The sequence below is a fragment of the Solanum dulcamara genome, chromosome 1 (genome assembly GCF_947179165.1).
Source record: "Solanum dulcamara chromosome 1, daSolDulc1.2, whole genome shotgun sequence".
Classification (NCBI taxonomy): Eukaryota; Viridiplantae; Streptophyta; class Magnoliopsida; order Solanales; family Solanaceae; genus Solanum; species Solanum dulcamara.
In genome coordinates this window covers 30,999,584-31,015,939 of record NC_077237.1, presented here as the reverse complement: position 1 = coordinate 31,015,939, position 16,356 = coordinate 30,999,584, and the positions used below count along the sequence as shown (strand labels likewise).

At 34.5% G+C, this 16,356-nt stretch overlaps 1 protein-coding gene across 1 annotated transcript in view; it reads right to left on the bottom strand.

Moving 5' to 3' along the window:
* The window catches only part of LOC129903535 (uncharacterized), a 50,074-nt gene that overhangs the window by 10,028 nt on the left and 23,690 nt on the right, over positions 1-16,356 (bottom strand). Inside the window, exons 8-10 of the mRNA XM_055979091.1 lie at positions 13,213-13,738; positions 12,832-12,988; positions 5,463-5,572 (exon numbers count right to left, since the gene is read on the bottom strand). Of these exons, the coding sequence (XP_055835066.1) occupies positions 5,463-5,572; positions 12,832-12,988; positions 13,213-13,738 (793 nt within the window). The remainder of the gene's footprint in view (positions 1-5,462; positions 5,573-12,831; positions 12,989-13,212; positions 13,739-16,356) is intronic.

Sequence of the window (16,356 nt, the reverse complement as noted above, 5' to 3'; positions counted from 1 at the left end):
ATATGTGTGTTTTGTAAAAATACTTATGATGATGGTATTACTCGATACAAGCAACATTTGATGGCTGGAAACAGAAATGTAAAACAAAGTCTAAGTTGTCCAACGGAAGCTGGGGAAGAAATATTGGCATATGTGGAAAATAAAGTCGCGAGTAATTTGAAATATCAAATGAGACAAGAACATGTGGTTAATATTGATGATGATGATAATGATATATAGATGAATATGATGAAATGTGCCTCCCTCAAAAACTCAAAAGATAGTCTTCTAGTGGAAGTGGATCATCCACGGGGCGGAATGCGACAAAAGGTCCTCTCTCTACTTTCAAAAAAATCACAACAAAAGGAAGCCTTTGAAAAGGGAGCAGGATTTGATGAAACCAAGCACGCAGTAAGTGCTTTTGCATTATGGATGTAAGATGCAAGGCTCCCTTTTAATTGTGCTGATTATAGAGCATTTGATAAATTTACTGAGGTTGTAGGACAACATGGCCTAGGAATGAAGTCTCGTATCTTTCATGAAGTTAGAGTTACTCACCTAAAGGAAGAGGTGAAGAAAGTGGACAAGATTGTTGATGAGCATAGTGCAATGGAGAAAGTTTGGATGTCCCATTCTGATAAACAAATGGACGATACAAAATGGTTAAATGATCACTAATATTTAGGTGAATTCTCCCTTAGCTAGTGTGTTTCTTAGTTCTGTTGATGCTAGCAACGAATGTACCAATTTTACCAAAATGTACAACTTGTTCGAGAGCACTATTGAAAGAATCAGATTTGAAAATATTGTACAAATTGTCGCTGATAGCGCTAGTGAGAATGTTAAAGCGGGTGACATGATGATGGGTGTGTACCCACACATTTATTGGACTTCATGTGTTGGTCATTGCACCACTTTGATGTTTGGTGACATATTCAAGATTAACTAATATGCTTCAGGTAAATATAACTCTCCTATCCTCTTTCTTTATAGTAAATACTTAGTAGGTGTTTGGACATGCGATTTCTTCTAGTAATTTGAAATCATGAAATGAAATCAGCGTTTGGATATGTGATCTAACCATGAGATGAAATCCCAAATTCCCCAAAAATCTTGATTTGGGAATTTCATATCATGATTTCAAATTTTTCAAATACAAAAATTGTCGCACAAGTTCATATTTTGTAAAAAAAAACACCAATTTATATCTACACATTTTTTGCGAGAATACCAAAAGTGAACATGATGATATAGTTACTAATGATATTGATCATGTTCAATTTTATTAAAGAGTAATACACTATAACTCATGTTCAAATTTTACTTTTTTATTGAAATAAAGCTCAATCAATAAATGTTGTATTTTTTTAGAAGAATTGTGATAGTGTATTATATTTTTGTTATAAACTTTTGCTTATTTGGTAAGATTGTATAAAAAAAAGGGGGGGTAATTTTGATATTTTTCACAACTTATGGGATTTTTATGTTTATGAGCAAAAAATATAACATAAAAATCCAAATTGTATGTCCAAATAGAACTTCAACTTCATCTCATAAGATTTCATCTCATAATTTCATCTCACATGGCTAAACGGGTCCTCAATACTTATTAACTACTAATTACTATAATATTACCTTTACAATTTTTAAGAAGACCATCAAGATCCATTCTTAGATTAGTCAAAGGCCGTTGTTGTTGAACTTGATGAGAAAATTCACCAATGAAAGAAATTTGGTGAAACCGGCCAAGACAAGATTTGCAAAGGCCTTATTGACTTTGCAAGCTATGTACAAACAAAAGAAAAACTTGGGAACTCTAGTCCTCTCAAACGTATGGACTACAAGTAGATTTGCAAAGGAAATTTTGGGGAAAGAAGTTGTCAACCTTCTTATTTTTGCACACTTTTGGAATGATGTTGTCCGGGCACTAAAAGCTTGTAGTCCTTTGGCGAAAGTGCTTCGTTTGGTAGATGGGAAAAGAAAACCAGCAATGGGCTATATTTATGAAGCAATGGATAGAGCCAAGGAAACTATTGAACGGGCTTTTGGTGAAGTTCAGAGGCAATATGAGAAAGCTGACCAACTCTATCGGCCTTTGCATGCTGCAGGCCATAATTTGAACCCGGGCTTCTTTTATAAAGCTTAAAATGACACTTCAGATTCAAAAGTGTGGATGGATTATCATAGATGTGTTGAGAAGATGAACCCTAGTATATCAACACAAGATATACTAGTCGTTGAGCTTCGTAAGTACAAAAATGCAAATGGGATGATTGGTTGTGGTCAGGCACCGGGTAAGTGTTGGTTTAGTTCTTTATAGCTATACTTAAGTAATTTGAATTTTTTTATGAAGTACTTAAGTTATTTGACTTATTTATACTCATTAACCTTTAAATTTATTTATATAGTTGAATGGTGGTCGCTATTTGGTAGTCAAACTCAAACCTTGCAAAAGTTTGTCATGAATGTAGTAAGTCTAACTTGCAACTTATCTGAATGTGAGCAAAATTGGAGTGTGTTTGAACATGTAAGAAGATTTTATCTCTTAATTCTATATTAAATTATTATAAGTATCTATTAATTAATCTCGACAACTTATACACAAATTCATTCCAAAAAGAAAAATAGACTTGCACTATCGCGTCTCAATGATCTACTGTACATTAAGTATTATAGTAGGACATTGAAACGTCGTTATGCTGCTCGTGATACCATTGATGCAATTGCCTAGGATAACATTGATGAGACAAATGAATGGTTAGTTGGATACCCCAAAAATCAAGAAGATGAACTAGTATATGAGGGAGGTGATCTTGATTGGGGTAATGTTGCTACAGCAGTTGGAACTGACGAGAATATCTATGGTCTTAGGGGAATTTCTTCAAGTTCAAGGTCACTTGACAGGGGCAAAGGACTACATACTACATCTACAAGTTCAAGTCAAACTCGGACCCTAATTGATGAAGAAGATGAAGAGGAAGAAGTTGAGGAGAAATATAATGAAATGGATCTTGAATAAACTTTTATAGTTCTAGTATTGCTTGTCAATTGTCTTATGAAGTATTGAGTCATTCAAGTTCTAGACTTCTAGTATCTACTATCTACTATTAGTTTTTGAATTAAAATATTGCTAATATGTTATTGCTATTGAGATTTTAGTTATTTATATATACAATTAAATATTTTAAGTTTTTGATATTAATTGGTGGTAAGGTCTGCGTACATTCTACCCTCCCCAGATCCCACATGTAGAATTTCACTGGATATGTTGTTGTTGTTGTTGATATTAATTGGTGCCTCAATTCAAAAAGGTGAGCGTGAGCTAGGCGAGGCAGACCCTTATAGCCTTTCGCCATCCAAAACACTGCATCTAACTATGTAATTACACTTGGGCAACAAAACAGTACGCTTATAATTAAACTGTAATTACATTATAATAAACAAACAGGTCATCGTAATTACTATACTTTGTAATTACTACCCTAGTAATTACACCAATTCCAATTACCATGTGACTTTCCAAACACACCCTAAATCTCTTTTTTTTTTACATCTGAATCGTAATAATTCATGTTAAAGAATATAAGTTGTATACATATTTTAGACATATATAGAAGATCTTGTAATATTTTCATTTATTGGTTTTGATTTCTTTCCTTGGATCAAATCCTTATATAATAGTATAAACTCATTACATATTCATGAATAAAGTGCATCGACTTCCACCATTGAATTAAAAATTTTGACCACTAAGTGAGTTAGTATTTTTTATTTTACAATCATCTAATGGGTCTGAATAGATCTGAGTAATTAAAATAATAATATATCAATACTCCATCCATTCACCACTGTTGCCGCCACCACGATCATTAAATACCAACAACCATCACCTACAACCATCATTATCAACTATCAACAACCACCATCCTCAATCATAACCACCATTGGTGGCAATCACTACAACCAGGTATCACCACCGCTAGCCACCGTTTAATCAGCACCACCAATCACCATTATCACAAATCCAACAATCACCACTTTAAATCACACTATATATCGTCAACCACTGTCAATATTCACCACCATCATTAACTATCATTATCATCTACCACAACTATCAGCTACCACCATCACCATTAGCTACATCCACAACAACAGTCATTAACCAACATCATCCTCAATCGGCACCCACAACCACTACCACTAGACATTACCACCACATGATATTTAAGAGATACTTTACTGATATAGTATTATATTAATTTAGTAGTTTGTTTGAATTTTATATTTATTAATTTTTAAACAAATACAAGAATTATACATTTAGATGTTAAAAACAAACCGTCTTAATTATTTAGTAATCCGATCTTAATACAATATCGTAATAGTCATATGCGTATTAAAATTTAAACATCTAAACTTAATGCACATCTTAATATTCAAATATGAATTCAGATTTAAACGTCTTAATCTTAATAAAAACAAATGAGGTTTTAGTCCCTTGTCTTTCCCTTCCCTGTTTGTGGTCATGTCTACAAGGTTATTAGTTAAGATCATCCATCTGTTACTGCACACAATAAAACCACTGCTATAAGTAGAATAGAGAGTTAACTTTGTTTTTTGTCTAGATTCTAGAAACCCAGATGGTTAGGTCCTTATCCTTCAATCCAGATCCCATTCAAAAGCTTTGAGAGAACATTGAAGGTCATGACATCCCAGCAATTTCAAAATATTGTGGATGAAAACTAGGGCCTCTTTATTTAATTATTCATCTCAAGGAAACATGCAGAAAAACTACGCCAAGAAAAACCCTAAATTATGTAGTAGTAAGGGAAGGAGTTTGGGAAGCTCTGTATGACTGAAGTCATGTTTCAAAAAGTGTCCCGCACCCCCACCCCCTCCCCGGTTGGTACGGAAAAATCATTGAAAAGTACTTATTACAGATTGATAGTAATATTAGAAACTTTGGGTAATGTTCTGATGAAAATTTTGAGTATCAAATTGATAATAATAAGTGTTGGTTGGGGCAGTAATATGAAATTAAGAGTTGAGATAGTAGTGAAGGAAAATGACTTCGGCCTATAAATGAGACAAATCACTTTCCCTCTTTTAGTGGAAAATGTTTTTCATGGAAAATATTTTCCCGCAACCAAACATCAGAAAAGGACTTCCCCAAAAAAAAGTTCTGAAGAATATTTTCATTTATACCAAATAAACCTTAAGTATGTAAAAGATCAGGATATGAGGAGCTCTTTCTTGAATTTCTCCAAATTCTATTGTTTCTTTTCAAGTGTGAGGAAACAGAAGATGAGAATATGGTGATTTGTGAGTTGACGAGAGGAGAAGATGTTGCTATAATGGTGTGTATTGTTGGGTGTGGGTGGAGATAAAGAGAATAAAGCAGGGGCCAGCTAAGTTATACTAGAGGAAAATCAGAAACCTTAACGTACGAACAATATAGAAAAGCAACTTTGCAAACATACCAGAAATATGAATATATGACAGCAGATATACCAGCGTCAAACATGCTATGGAAGCAATAAATATTGCAAGTATTACATTGCCCAGCCACTCAGGGTTGCTGCCAGGACTCCTACAAAATGTGAAACATTAAGATGCAACACTCTGATTATTCTCCAGATATATAAAGATCATAAATCCAACAACAAACACAACAAATTGCTAACATCAATACCAATGTGTATCTTTTACATAGTTTAACACCCTCTAAAAATGTTGTATATGGTGTTCCAATTCTCGATGAAAATGATACAGCTTCTGTATTTTGGGCATAACTTTTTATAGGATGGACCAAATTAGGTGATTCAAATTATTGAATAACCCCAACATCATTACCTACAACTTTTGTGAAGACCATATTTTAAGTTTCGGAGGTTAAGTAGGTCAAATAAATTACTTTTTGCAAGACATAGTACTGTGACGAAATAGAGGGCTTATAGAAGAAAAATCATATATCACTGTAGAATGCTCCAAATCGGTTGATTCTTGAACGACATGAAAGTAGACTTCTAGAGCAACAATTCATATGAAGACACCAATTCCTAATGAGGAAGTTATCTTGTTCAAACACAGCTCCGAAAAAGGGTATTCCGTTAAATGAAGGTTCATCTCACCAACAATGGAAAGATCTAGATCCATTTGACATCACCCATAACATCAATAGTCCTCCATTTGACATCACCCATGACATCACAATCTTCCATTAAATTTTCAGATTTTTCTTTATAATTATTTTAATTATTGTTAAGTTCCTCCTTCACATCTATAAATACCCACCTTATTTCATCATTTTGTTTATCAAGCTTTCTCAAACAACTCTTCTCTCTATACACTTTTTTACTTATTCTCAAAATATAGTTTTAGTTCTTAATAGTGTATAAATATTATTCCGGTGATTCATATACTCCGGGTAGTACACAAAATGCTCCGGCGAGGAGAAAAGGCTATGATTCAAAAGTGTTCATTAATTCCTTCAATTCTGAGTAAAGTTTCGGATTTCAGGTATGTAAGGCTTCAATGAGAGTATTCCTTCCACTCTCATGCCAAAATTATTTTGATTATATGATAAATTATGTTTATTTTCTTTAAGCTTTACTCTAAGGTATGTGGCTATTGATTCATGGATCCTTTCATTTATGAAGCCCAAATGAATTATCAAAGTCTTCTATTTAATTCAAATATGAAATTTTATGGATTTTCATATCATGATTCCAAATGCATAGATTATTAAGTATTTGAAGTTTAATTACCTATCTTATATTAGCATATGTAAGGCTTCAGTGGGAGCATTCATTCCACTGTCATACCTAAATTATTTTGATTATATGATAAATTATGTTTATTTACCCAATTCTTTTCAAGCTTTACTCTAAGGTATGTGGGTGTTTATCCATGGGTTTCTTTCACCCATTTAGTTCAAAACTCTTTCAACTAAATCTCTTGACTTCAAGTAAAATTTTCTTATGGGTAATTATTATTTCTACTTAATAGCATAAATCATGGTTAAATTAATGATCATTGGTCTATTTTGATGCAAAATGATTTCATATGTATGAATTGATGGTTTGCAAGTAATTTCTCTATTTATCTCTTTAAAGGTTCTTGAAATTCATGGTGGGTTGTTTAAAGCATGATTTTTAATTAATGGATTTTAAAGTATTTATGCATAATTTCATTTACATACATGTTTGAATATTGAAGTGATTTAAACTCACCTAGTTTTACTATATTTTCAATGAAGTTTGACTTGAAAGCTTTGACTTCAAATAAATGTTTATGAAAGCGATGTCTATGATCAAAAAGGGAGTCTTATGAAATAAAAGAATGATGAAATGCTATGAATGATGGATTCTTTATGCTATAAGGACAATTCTTGCATATTTGAATCACTAAAGGTTTTAATGAGTTATTCCACTGAATGTGATGTTTTGAATTCTCAAGCTATATGCTATGACTATTTTGAAGTATTAAACTATTCCGTTGGATTGACTTAGCACCGAATGGGGCATTGAGGTGGGATTCGGTAAGGGAATCCTAGTAGCAACCCCTTGTCTCATTAACTATGTGCCAACATAGGAGCCCCTGTAGGCTTAGGCTAATGGATCCATGAAGCCCTTAAAGTTAAAGTTAAAGAATGAATGTAAAGTTGATGGAGTTCTACCCTAGGCAAGTAGACTCCCCGGCCAATGTAGTGGGGGTATGTTGGATTCCATGTAATAGCTCGCATGGTCTTCAATGTCGGTTATGGTTATCTTCCCACAAAATGAATGTTTTAAAGGATATCTATACGATTGATTATGCATGCATTGCATTATGTATCATACTACATAAATGTTTTAATGTTTACTTAATGTTCATGCATGCCTACATACTTAGTACATTCAAATACTAACGCATACTCTTTTGCCTACATGATATCACCATGTAGGGACCGGTGCTCCTCCTCGTTCTCCTCCACGTGGCTAGTTGAGATTTCGTTTGAAGGCTACTTTTGGTGAGTTCCCATGTTCCAGAAACAATACTTCTTTATCTTTCTAGCATATGATATGTTGAGATCTTTAGACTGTCCTATGGCATTTCTTTCTATTATGATTAAGGGTGAGCTAGGGACTTATCTTAGCCCCGTTAAATCTAAAAGTTAGAGGTATTGTTGGACATATGTAAGTTGAAGATTTACTATTATGATTTCCGTTTGTTTATTTATTGTCATTACCTATGAAAGGCTAAAAGAATACTAAGAGGCTCATTTGAAGTACTTTCGGGTTCCTCATTCGCCATGTTACGTCTAGGCTCTAGGCTTGGATCGTGACACATAGTCAGGAATACACTAGAGAATAGTCACCACAATGTCACGAGAATCAAAAACATTAAAGGTTGGCGAGATTCCCATTACATGGGACTCTCCTATACCTACTATTTGTGCAGAGACCAGTGTTCTATATCTGAGACATAAGACCTTCAACGAGTAAAACTGCTGATTTCGTATGACATGAATTTGAGTATGCGAAAAAGTTGTAAAGAGAATAATAGAACTTAGAAAGTGGTATAGTCATATATGTTATCATGAAATTTTTCAACTTTTACAATGAAGCTTCTCTTAATAAGAAGGGGGGAATCTCTGCTTCTTTTTTTATTAAGATATTTTATTAAGCCACACTATGAAAGTTTGTGAGAGGGTAGTTGAGATGAGGGCATGGAGGGGGTATGTGTATCTCTGAGAACAATTTGGATTCATGTCAGGGCGATCAACTATAGAATTCATTCACCTTTGTAAGGAGATTGTCGGAGCAATATAGGGATAGGAAGATAGACTAACACATGGAGTTCATTAACTTAGAAAAGGTGTATGATAAAGTTCCTAAAAAGGATCTATGGAGATGTTTGGAGTGAAGATGTCTACCAGTGGCTTACACTAGGATTAATAGCTTCCTAATTTCAGAGGAATGGATGATAGTTTTAACAACATAAAACAGTTCCCATTGCAAAGCTTGGCCTCTGATCACAGTCCCTAAGCCTTACGGGGAAGTTGGGGGTGGGGGGAGGGGGGCTCTCGGATCAAAAACAAAAGAACTACTTTGAATTCAAAAATTGGTGGCTTGGAACACCAGGTTTCAATGATAGGATAGAAGATTGGTGGTGTTCTTTCAATTTTACAGGAAGGCCTAACTATGTGCTAACATGTAAATTAAAAGCACTAAATCCAAGCTAAAGGAGTGAAGCAGAAGTAAGGCTGGCAACCTAGTGATCCAAAGGAAACAACTTTTAAGGCAATTGGGGCAGAGATGGTTGTGATACTGGGAGCAGACCATTTATGGAGGTAGAATACAAAAACACTAAGGGGTAGTTTGGTTTGAATACAAGTTGTGATGGGATTAGTTATGATGGAATAAATTATGCTGGATTAGTTATGATGGGATAAATTATGCTGGAATTATTTCTTATTGATTGTTTGGTTTGTCGTATTCAAAATAATATGCGTTGCATAAATTTTAAGAACAAGTTGTTTGTTTACAAAAATACTCTTTACTTTCTTTAGTTTTTTATATTTTCTTTGCAAGCTTTAGTTATTCATTTCTTAAAATAAATTTTTCATCATATTTAGCTTAAATATTTTTGTGTGTGCATTTCCATGATAGTGTATTTAAAAATAAAATCTTCATCTTATTTATCTTAAAAATAGAACTTTCATCTTAAATTTGTTAAAGTAAAAGAGAATTTATTATTTATATCACTTCATTTAAGCGCACATATCACTCTTAAATTGTAAATACTGAAGTTTTCATTTTAGTTGATATATAAAATACAAGCTTTCAAGTGACTAAAAATATATATATAATTAAAAATATGTAATTTAAAAGTAGAGAAATCAAAACATAAATAAACATAAGAATTTGTCAAATTAATTAATTAATAAAATTATATAATGTGAATATACATAAATGTGAAAAGTGATGTATGAAAAGGATATAAAGGGATATTTTTATCATTTTCTCTATTTTATCCCTGGATAAGTTATCCCGGAATTACTATACCACCCAAGAGGAGGGATAACTTATCCCGGTATTAATTATTCATCCCGGGATAAGTTATTCCGGACTTGCCAACCAAACGACAAATTAAGTGACACTATAATTTAATGCCAAGATTATTTGAAGTTATCCTTCACACCAAACGACCCCTAAGTGTCCCATCTGTCCTAGCCTAAGTGGACAGAGTAACCTAGTACCTGTTAGTGGTGGGAGGTGGCAAATATCCCATGAAATTAGTCGAGGTGTGCAAAAGTTGGCCCGGACACCACGGTCCTCAAGAAAATAGAGGAAGAATCAACCATGAAAGTAGCTCTAACCTTAGACTTTGAGGGACTGATCAAGAATGAAAAAGTCTCTTGGAGACAAAAGTCAAAAGGCTTTATGGTTGAAGGAGGGTGATAGGAACACCAACTTCTACCACATTGATCAATTAATGGTACAGAGTGAAATAACAGAGGAGCCAGCTACATTGAGGGTGCCATTATTGAATGCTACCAGAAGATGTACTTAAACCATTGATTGGAGGCCTATTAGCTTGTTCACTAATTGTCCAACACTCTCAGTGGAGGTTATTGAGAGATTGGAACTTGATGAGGTTGAAGTTTTTAGGTGTTTGAAGTTGTGCAGCAAATAAAGCCCCTGGTCCAGATGGCTTCCCCATGGGTTTTTTGCTGGGAGATTGTGAATCAGGATATATCATGAATGTTTTTCAAAACTTCTATGAGCAATAAGTATTTGAAAGAAGTTTTAATGCAACATTCATAGCCCTTATCCCTATTAAGAAAGATGTCAAGGAACTAAGAGACTACAGGCCTATTAACTTAATAGGCAGTATCTACAAAATATTCTCCAAAGTGTTGACAAAGAGGTTGAAAGGAGTGATAATAAAATTGGTTGATGCTCAGCAAATGGCCTTCATCAAAGAAAGGGAAATCATGGATGTTTTAGTGGCTAATGAAGCAGTAGACTCAAGGTTGCAAAAAGAAAGAATCCTGGTATATTATGCAAACTGGATATAGAAAAAGCCTATGATCATGTAAGCTGGAATTTTTCGCTAAGTGTGCTGGAGAAGATGGGCGTTGGTCAAAAATGGATACAGTGGATCAGATTATGTATTTCCACAGCGTTTCTGTTCTAATAAATGGATCATTGCAGGTTTTTTCAAGGCTCAGAGGGGTCTCAAGCAAGGAGACCCTCGGTCTCCCTTCCTATTCATCATTGTCATGTAAGGACTCAACAATATGATCAAAACAGCTTACTTGAGGGTCTCACACAATGAGACCGTCAGTCTCCCTTCCTATTCATCATTGTCATGTGAAGCAAATCAAGATAGCAAGATTGATATCAAGAATGGGGGAGTGGGCCATCTTGGATTTGAAAATTTCCAATCACCCACGAAGGGCTCAAAATGTCATTGAAGATTCATTAAAAGAGCTTCAAAAGTTCATAATATGCTCAAATGGATTTATGCGGGAAGAGATGAGAACCACATAGGTCATCAAGGACTTTGGAGCATTCTTCCAACCATCTTGAGTTTGGAAGAGTTAAAGGAAGCATGGAAGGAAGACTTCAAGGCCACTAATATGCTCAAGTGGTTATTTTAATAATTTAGTCATTCTTGTATATTTCAGACCCCACTTGTGGGATTTCACTGGGTATGTTATGTTTAGTCATTCTTGTAAATTGGCTATTTTTACAAGACTAACATAAATAATCTTCAAGGTCTTCATTTAGGGTTAGCTAACTTTGAAGATAGAGAAGATACTCTTGGTGTGAGTTTATGGGAGGATTCCCTTTTATCTCTTCAACGAACCACTCTTGGATACTCTAAGTAAGATTTCCATGTATGAGTTCATTTCTTTTCTTCCTTGGATAAAATCTAATGGTAAATTTATTTTAATTGTTAGATTTTCCCTTCTTTTCTTCTAAAAGTCTATTCCCTCTCATTTCAATTTCTTAATCATATCTTTGTATCTTGTCTTGTATGTTTTATTGTGATTCAATTTTTTGTTCTTGCATTTAGAATCACATCACTTACTGCTATGCTTTAGGTGTTTACTCTAATGATACTATGTCTACTATTGATGTTTTAGATTCGTTATAGATAGAGATAGTAGATAATAGTCTAGAGCTCCCTTGTAAATATGGTTTCAGTACTAACAAAGTACTGTTTTGATCCCTGATATAATACAAAGTTACTGATTTCAAGAAAGAATATAGTTTGAGAACTTTTCTTTGATATATACACATACACATTTCATTGAACATGTTTTTCTAAAGTTAGAATGTCTCAATTCGGACTCGGATTGAGCAACTTACTAAATCAGTTTATTCACTCCTCATTTACTACGTTTCCTGATGTGGGTTCAAAAATCTAAGCCAAGAGTTGAGTCGATAGGGCTTGAGAAAGTGTTCTAGTGAGGCCTACAGCTGCTTGTAGGTGAAATTTGTGTTGTTAATACTATTACTCTAGAGATTATGCTCCAAGTACTTACTGTACGGTCTTAGGAGGTGTTATGTTATGTCTACTTTGAGTTTTAACATGTCATTGATACGTTAATCATTTGTTGATAATTATTAGCTGTCAAGTATATACATATAATATGCTTATATGTTTTGCATGATTGGGTTAATTGTGCTATTGAGAATTTGAGATTAGTGATCAAAGGTTCGCCTGAAGGAAAGGGGGTGTCGAGTGCCAGTGATGACCTGCAGTTTGGGTAGTGACTAGATATTAAGGAACTAGAAAATTTGTTACCATAAAATGAGGGCCTTCTGTGTAAAAACTATCTTGGAGATTTACCTTTCAAGTCGAACTGCACTGCCAATTAGTGTGGCAACCAAATGAATAATTATGCCAGAAGAAAGCAAGAAAGGCACAGATAATCCAATCAGCAAGGTGACCGTTTTGAGTGGTTTTGGCAGCCGTGCTGGTGACAAAGTTGCTTCAAGCAATCCATCTAGATTTTCAGAACATTGATCAGTTAACAGCGCTAACTACAGATACAAGGAATTCTAGTTATTCTACTGGACAATTCATTAACATAATACCCACACTACAATAATCTGCCCAAAATATATGGTCAACAACATCTAGATTTTTATTAGGTGCATGGAGACTTATGTGCTCTCGTGTCCATATCATAAACTTCAAAGCTACGGAATGAAATAAGTGTGGACTCACATGCAAATGCAGGAGACGCTAGCCAAGCAAGAGCCAAATAAGATGATCCTATCTTGTAAAAGTTTCCCACAATCAAAAGAACAAGCCACTGCAATAAACCGGCTTTAAAGAGCCATCGCTCAGCATCTAACTTTGCCAGATCATCTTGCACAACCAAAGGCAGGTTCACATTTCTTCTTGAAAATGTCTCTGTCAGATACTTCAACAGAATGAGATAACCCACATGTTGACCAGTGAAAGCCCCGAGCACAGCAGGTGCACCAAACAAACCAACTACTAGCCATGGACTTGAAACGTAGGGAATGGGTGAAGATGATACAATGGGAAGAACAAAGGCAACAAATACAGAGAAGCCAATAGCGCACATCCACATGAGCATGAGACTCAATGATGATAAGGCCAAGGATACCATGGCAGAATGTCCACCCATAATTACTGATGTCGTCCATATTAAAAGTGCCTGCAATATCACTGTATTGTAAAGCAAACTCGCAAAACGCTGTCGGAATACGACCATGTATATTCCCTGAAATATCAGTAAAAATGCATTAGGAAACAAAGTTGCTGCGCAAAAAGGATGCAGGATAAACTCTAAATAGGAGATTATCAATATTCATCATAAAGCACTAAGACTCGATTATAACTTTCCTTTCTTTTATCAAACAATAAGAAAATAACTGTCCTCAGCAGTTTAGCGAATCTTTTGTCAGTAGATTCCCCGTCCTTAATGATGTATCATGCTCACTGATCCTAAGTAACAAGGATTCAGACTCCAAATCGGCTCAGAGACCAGAAATTATTCGAGGAAACATCAGATAAATATCAATTGTATGGAACTATATGTCCTTTCTGATGAGAAAATAAATTCATTAATAAAAGGAAAAGGTAAAGCACAGAATAATCATGACCTTTAGTTACATGGAAGAAAAGTAAAAAACAGCTATAGTAAAGTGGTTTTGCAGCTAAAGGTACCACTGGGAAAAACATTTTATCTTACTCCGCATGTCAAGAAATAATGTTTCTATATCCCATCAATAAGGTAGAGGCATATGCCAAGGTTGAAGTACTTTCGCACAAACTTCAAGCCAAATGCACCGGAAACCGTATCACTTGCACTTTCATACCTAGGAGAATTGCTTTAATCCGCATCGAATCCATAACAAGTCAAAGGCATTTCCAATATTCTGAAGTAGAGATCACATCAAATATTTCCATATAAAGAGTTCTTTCCTTTCCTGGAAGAAGACAAGAGACTGGGAGAATAAGATACTGCATAACAGTTCATTCAGGAATTTACTCTCAGCTAGTGCTGGCAATCCTAACCCATTTTTCGCTAACCCGACCATGTTTAAATGAGTTGGGTCAAATGTGGGCTCTAGCCATATTCAACCCGCTGAAAATGGGTACATCACGGGTAAAATATGGGTAATATGGTTTCTTCTATTCAAATTAGGTATCCAAACTTACTAGACATAACCATTCTTACAATTAGATCTCCTTCACCACGTAAAGGCTAGCCCACTTTTTAACTTAAGATATTATTTGTTTATTTTTTACTGTTATATTAATTACCTTTATATGTAATGTGTTTTATGATAAAAAATGAAAGTATTATATTTTGAAAAGTTGTACCTCTGTCAGCCTTTCTATTGCACAATTTTATCTACTTTTCTTTTTTACTGAATTACGAGTTTTATAAATTACTCTTATGAAATTAATCAAACATAAAAAATAAATTTATTTTATCTTTCACATAAATTATATTCCAACAATTAAACAAATGTTACCCTCAACAAACTTAAGGTGGACATGAAGTGTGTGTGTATATATATAATATACTTACTTTCGAGGCATGACTGATAAAGTGAAAACTAAAGTATAATGCTAGTGCTAAATAAATAGTATATATATCCGGCTATTCTTATTGGTCATTTAAAATTGTCATATCATTAAGGAGGTAATCAAAGAAAATAAATACTTTCTTCATTTTATAAAATGATAAATATTCTAATCTTTTTTGGTTGTCACAAAAGTAATAGATAAAAAGGATTCAAAAAATTAATTAACACAATTAAACACCCCAGCCAACACTAATCTTTCTTGAAATTCTTACAATTGTTGAATTGTTTTTCTTACGCTATAGCAACTTTGTGTGATAGACATAATTAAATCCTCTTCCTATAGCTACATTCCCTTATAAGTCACCAATTCGCTTTAGGAGAACATAAAAATGGGTTAGGATTGTAATTTACCCGACCCATATTTTACCCAACCCATTTTTTACCCATATTAATATAAGCCCGCCCATTTTTGTCTAACCCATTTTTAACCCGCCCAAATTTGACTCAACCCGCCCATTTGCCACCACTACTCTCAGCTAAGGGCTTCTCTTTATCTCACAAGCTTGGACCTGCAATTTCTACTGTCTTGTTTCTCAAATTTTGTGTTAAATATCTGCCTTTACAATTTCCATTACCTGTAGTCACAATTTGATGTATGGATAAATCCAGGGATAACTTTTAAATTTCCACAATCAACTTGTCCACAACCTATCATTTCCACCTTTTACATTGGCTTCATCAGTGCAATGAGTAGGGAATGCTTGATAACTATACTACTTCATTCACAATGGATTTGTAGTACGACTTATATTTCTTTCTTTCATCCTCTACAAAGCCAAACAACCACATTCAAGTGTTGCAAGTGTAAATATTATCCCACATAGTTCTTCTACTCTTGTAGTACTAATATACCTCGTGAAAAGGACCGGGCCGGCCCATGGAACTGCCTTCCCAACCTGTTAAAAGAGATCCCCAACCAGCCCCAACATTGGCTCCATCAGTGCAATGAGTAGGGAATGCTTGATGACTAAGCTAACATTCACAATAAATTTGCAGTACAACTTATATTTCTATCTATCTACCTCTGCAAAGCCAAACAAGCACATTCAAGTGTTGCTAGTGTAAATATTATCCCACATGGCTTTTCTACTCTTATAGTACTAATATACCAGGCAAAAGGGCCTGGTCACCCCCACGGAACTGTCTGCCCAACCAGCTAAAAGAGAGCCCCAACCAGCCTAAAAATTTAATATATTGGTTGCACTTTGCTCAATTGGGCTCTGTTTTTCCCCACACCAAACCC